The sequence below is a fragment of the Orycteropus afer genome, unplaced genomic scaffold (assembly GCF_000298275.1).
Source record: "Orycteropus afer afer isolate SDZICR_OR568_19922 unplaced genomic scaffold, OryAfe1.0 scaffold00104, whole genome shotgun sequence".
Lineage (NCBI taxonomy): Eukaryota > Metazoa > Chordata > Mammalia > Tubulidentata > Orycteropodidae > Orycteropus > Orycteropus afer.
Window position 1 is genome coordinate 3,857,099 of NW_006921691.1, and position 5,558 is coordinate 3,862,656.

A 5,558-nucleotide genomic window follows, 5' to 3' on the forward strand; every position below is an offset into this window, starting at 1 on the left:
CTGTTTCCCTTCCTAGTCATAGGCCACCAGTGCAGTCATCCCTGCAGCCCTTGGTGACCAGGGCTGATCTTTAGGTCAATTCTCAGGTCCCAACACCACTTGGAAATATTCAGGCTTTTGGTCCCATCAGAGTAGCTGTCAGTCCGCAGCTCTGACCATCTCTGTATTCACTGTTTTCGTTCAGGTTTTTCCAGTAGCTGGTGCCTAATCCACTTCTGTATAGTTCCTTTCAAAGGTTAGGGTTCCAGGATTATCTTCTGTATCTCTGTCAATTGGTTCTTCTTTTCTTTGTTGAAGAGGGTCTGTGTGGCTTGTCTGCCTATTCCTGCATCTTACCAGAAGTCTCCAACAACAGCTAACTTTTGATGAATTAAAGCTGTAAGTTGAAAATGAACAAAAGTTTTATCAACAAGAGACATCTGAAGAAGATAAGACACTTCACGGAAATACTTTAGCTCAGACTTGCTAAAAGAGGCCTACTTTTTAATTCTGGAGCTAGTGGCAGATGTTTTGATCTCTTCTATAGATGAGACAAGTATAGAATTAATTTATTTTGCTCTTGCTACTTTGTTTCCACTTATCACCCATATGTCTTTAACTCAATGTTGTGTTTCCCTAGGTGATGCGGTGATTATATTCCCACCTCCTCCACCACCTTACTTTCCTGAGTCTTCAGCTTCTGCAGTAACACAAAGTCCTCAGGCTAATGGTTTGCTTCCGACTGAAAATCCACCTTCATATTACAGTATCTTCAACTATGGGTAAGACTTTCCATTTGAACTTCAAAAATAGGCATGCTTAATTTCTCAGGCCGGTGTAAGGCTAAATTAGCTTTGTGAAGGCTGTAGAATAAGCGTGAACGCTAGTTGCCACTGACTCAAGGCAACTTTACATATAATAGAGTGAAACGTCACCCTGTCATCGCCATCTTTGTGGTTGGTGGTGTACTGGAGTCCATTGTTGTGACTGTCGTGTCAGTCCAGCTCATTGAGGGTTTCTCTCATGTTCATGGACCTTCTGCTCTACCAACATGACATCCTTTTCTAGTGATTCGTCTTTCCTGATAAGAGTGATTATGCCATGTAAATATGAAGTCTTCTCCAGGTGTCTGTATGAACTCCTCACAGCGTGATACTCAACATGTTTAACAATCAATTAATCAGACTGAATGCTGGGCCAGAGCCCAGAGGTCCCCTGCTACGGTAAGCATTTCTGCTTTAGATCTTGTGGAAATGCAGGGAACCCAGGGGATTCCCAGCACATGCAGAAGTGTTTTGACACTCTAACAGAGGTGCTGATGTGTGACTGTCTAGAATCAGCCCTTCTCCCTCACTTTACCAATCTGGACATTTGCCCTCAATATTAAGTCATTCCCATAAGTCCTGGGGCTCCAAGTCTTCTCAGATTGACAGGAGAGAAATGTAGGATTCCTTGCTCCCTCATACCTCCAAATTAGGATGCATATATTTGGTCAGATTAAAAAAAGTAAATTGAAGTGCTTTTTCTTCATGTAGCTCTCCAAATAACAAGAACAATAACAATAAGCAATTTCCATAAAGTTTGACTCATGACAACTCCCTGTGTGTCCGAGTAGAACTGTGGTCCATAGGGTTTTCAGTGTCTGATTTTTTAGGAGTAGATCATCAGTAGATCTTCTGAAGCACCTCTGAGTGGACTTGGACCTCCAACCTTTCAGTTAGCAGTCAGACATGTTAGTGGTAACCATGTGTAACACCAGGGATTCCCTTAGGCAGAGGGTGCAGTGGAAGGTTTTTGAGTCAAAGAGATGAGGTCAAAGTGGTGGTTAGTTAACAGTGGAGAAAGGCGGGAGGTAGAGAGACTGGTTAGAAGGTTGAGGTCATAGGGACAGGCCTGAGGTGACAGGAACCTGGAACTATGGCAGGTGGAAAGGAGAGGATAATGTGAGAGGGTATCTGGAATGGAAGGTGACATTGAGGAAAAGGCAGAGATAATGATTTCCAGGGTTAGTGACAGGGCCACTGGAGATGCCTTGACTGAGAAGAAGGTGGGAGATGAGGTCAGTTTCAGCAGGAGAATATGGTGAGCTAGATTGAAGGGCAGAGGCAATGAGATGTGGGTCTTTGAGGTAGACTGGGTGGGGCTAGATCTTGAGAGAGAGTTGGGGTGCAGGAGATGGAGCTGTGAAAAGTTTGTGAAGCCAGGAGGGAAAAGGGTCAAAAGTTGGAGATCTGTGAAATCCACAAGTCAGGAAGGCTAGTGATGGTAGGAAAGAGATCTGGGACGTGCCAAGCTTCAGCCACCTAGGGAGGAAGGCACTTACGCAGGCCCCAGGGACGGAGCATAGAGTGAGCAGGGCTTTGGCACCTTCCTGATTAGGAAACCAGAGTACAGGCAGTGAAGGGAAGATTGCTGGAAAACTTCACAGGGAAAAGTGGGAGGGATGTGAAGGACTCAGTGAAGATCTACTTTCAAGACAGGGAGGTGTGCGTATTTTTGAAAGCAGTGAGGAGCAGCACCCAAGAAGCACAATGAACAAGCTGGGGCCTTTGCAACTCTATCTTGCCATTTATGTTTGAAAGCACATGGTCCCTCCTCCAGTCCAGGGCATGCATAGCGGCGTGGGAATCCACTGTCTTCCACTGCCCCGTGTGGAGTGGCCAATGCACTGGTGCTCCTTGGTACCCAAGAGCCAGACAGGTGAAGGTACATGACCCCAGGATTGCGTGCCAAGGAGACCACTTTATCCTTTGAGGCCAGGAGGGAATGATGCTGTATAGAGACTTTCATGTTCCCACAAAAGTAGAGGACAGGCTCATCTGAAGAGAGAGGAGAAGAGGTGGCTGATGGGGCAGGAGATGTTTGAGAGCTTCAAACTGGGTGGTGAGCTGGGACTCTGACTGACAATGAATGCTGGAATTACCTGCAGGATGAGGGGAGGTTAAGGCTGGACATTTTTCAAATTCTATTAGTGAATTTCCTTTTTTCTTTTCCCTGGCAATGAACTTCCCTAAGCCCTAAAATAAATGTCTTCACTGAGCCTGCTGTCGTTACTGCCATGATTCTGTGAGCCAGGATCTGGGTTAAGGGCTTGTCTTGTATTCGTTTAATTCTCTCAGCTGCTCTAGGAGGTTGTCTAACTCTGGCAGTCATTCCCAAGTTAAATAACTTGCCCAAGATCACATAGCTAGAAAGCATAGAGTTGAAATTCAAACACAGGTCTGCCTATTGCTACAGTCCACTCCATTAATGAGTAAGCATGCTTGCCCCCTTGCACATTTTTGGCATAATGTTTTCATTTTCTATTTCCATAAGTTTGTCTATCATATGCTAGCTGTTTCAGACTACAACATGGCAGAGAAGAGTAACTCGTGTGTGTGTGTGTGTGTGTCTGTGTGTGTATTCCCTGTGTACTTATTTTCACCATCTTCGGTGACAAGGAAAATGATGACAATATGAGTGAGACTGTCTTAATGTTAGTATCAGATCTAAGAAAAGTAAGGGGCAGGAAATTGAAGTGCAGCCCTGGGTGGTGCAGTGGTTAAGTGCTTGGCTGCTAACCAAAAGGTTGGTGGTTCAAACCCATCAGCTGTTCTGGGGGTTAAAGATGAGACAGTCTGCTTCCATAAAGATTACAGCCTTGGAAACCCTATGGGACAGTTCTGTTCTATCCTATAGGGTCTCTATGAGTTGGACTTGATGAAAGTGGGGTAAACAATCGAACCATCTATAAAAATGGAATATGGAAGAGATTACTTCTTAGATCCTTGCAAATGCTCTGAGATGCATGTATTGAGAAATTTGAAAAGAGCTAAGCACTGGAGGGCTCCCTTTCATCTGCTGTCTCCTTGTCTTTAGCAGGACCCCAACCCCTGAAGGCCACAGTGCAGCCTCTGAGAGAGATGGTGAATCTATATATACAATTTCTGGGACTGGTTCATCCTCAGAGATGTCACCCACTCCACATCTTCCATCTGAATCACCTCCTAGATATGAAGAAAAAGAAACCACTGCAGCTACATCTCTGTCTCCAGCTTCTGAGCTGTCCCCACCCTGAACTATGGACTTCAATTTGGTTTTATAATTGATTGCTATTTTATTTAATTTGTTTGTAATAAAAAATACAACTACATTGGCTATATTCTGTTTTTCCTGCTGCGATGGCATCAGTAACAATAACAAGTCTCCCAGGTGGCATTCCAGTGGTCAGTGCTTCAGAGTACAGAAGAGGCTGATGTTCTAGTGAGTGCTAGAGCCCTGTGCTTAACATGGGTCTCTCATTTAGACCTGCAGCTCTAGCAGGTAGCAGGTTTATTGCGGTTGGTGGATGAGGAAATGAAAGCTCAGAGAAGCTAATGAACTTATTCAGGATCACAGGTTCTAAATGGTGAGGTTGGAATTTGAACCCATACAGCAAATTTCTGAAAGCTAGGTTCATATCACTACTTTACCTTGTGCTGTCAAAGAACAACCAGAAGCAATTGTTAATGTTTAGCTTCATCCATTCTATTTCTTTTTGTTACTTGCTTCCAGGGCAAAGAAAGAAGATTACTCTTCTAATTTCTTTATTATTTCTACTTCTGCCTCCCCTCCTCCTCCCTTTTCCTCTTCTTTCTATCCTCCTTTCCCTTCTTCTTTCATTTGGAAAGAAGATAATTAGGGAACTTTCATACTGGAGTCTCTGGGTGGTGCAAACACTTAATGTTCTCACTTGCTAACTGAAAGGCTGGAGGTTCAAGCCTAACCAGAGGTGACTTGGAAGAAAGGCCTGGTGATCTACTTTTGAAAAATCAGTCATTGAAAACCCTAGGGAGCACAGTGCTACCCTGACACACATGGGATCACCATGACTCGGAGTTAACTCGACAGCAACTGATGGTTTATACTGTGGCAATTAAAAGCATATTGATACCCTCAATTATTCTTACAGTGAAATTTCCTGGGATACTTTGGTAACTAAACTCCCTTCTTGAGGTGCAGGAAGGATTTGCCTTTCTGTATTGTAATATACTGGTACAAAAATGTCCGAACCATTGACTTTTGTAGGGATAAACTATTCAAAAGCTTTTGTAGGGTTGGGTATAATAATTACTTAACTCTAGATGCAAACCTTAAGAAATGATGACTAATTATCAGCCAGCTCTGGGAGAAACCAGTTTTCGGAAGATGAATCTGTAGCAACCAGTGTTTTGGGCAATAATAAAATTTAATGTAGCAAAAACGTGGACTTTCTATGCCTTTTACATAAGGCCTAATCCCCATAAAAACCAGTTATTATCCAGCATGTAAGTGCCTGAAGGGAGAGCTGAAAGGCATTAATGCTCCAGCAGTTTAAGTGAAGGAATGACTGGTTTCATGGGAAATGCCATAACAGTAAATCAGTTGGCAGTCCTTACCAGCACTACCAATCTATTTTTAAATTGTACATTTGTTAGACTCAACTGCTTTCAAAATCAGCTTTTTTTTTTTTTTTCTTTCTTGGAAGGTTAATTATTCACATTTTAAAATTAGAACAAAGGGCAGAAAACTACTACTTCCTTCTGCTATTTGTTTAGAATAAGCTAAAAATGAAACTTCTG

General features: G+C 43.1%; 1 protein-coding gene across 1 annotated transcript in view; it reads left to right on the plus strand.

The window, feature by feature from the left end:
• TMEM171 (transmembrane protein 171) overlaps positions 1-4,036 on the plus strand; it is a 12,201-nt gene extending 8,165 nt beyond the window's left edge. The window contains exons 2-3 of the mRNA XM_007943335.1: positions 620-761; positions 3,841-4,036. Coding sequence (XP_007941526.1) covers positions 620-761; positions 3,841-4,036 — 338 coding nt within the window. The remainder of the gene's footprint in view (positions 1-619; positions 762-3,840) is intronic.
• The last annotated feature ends 1,522 nt before the right edge of the window (positions 4,037-5,558 follow it).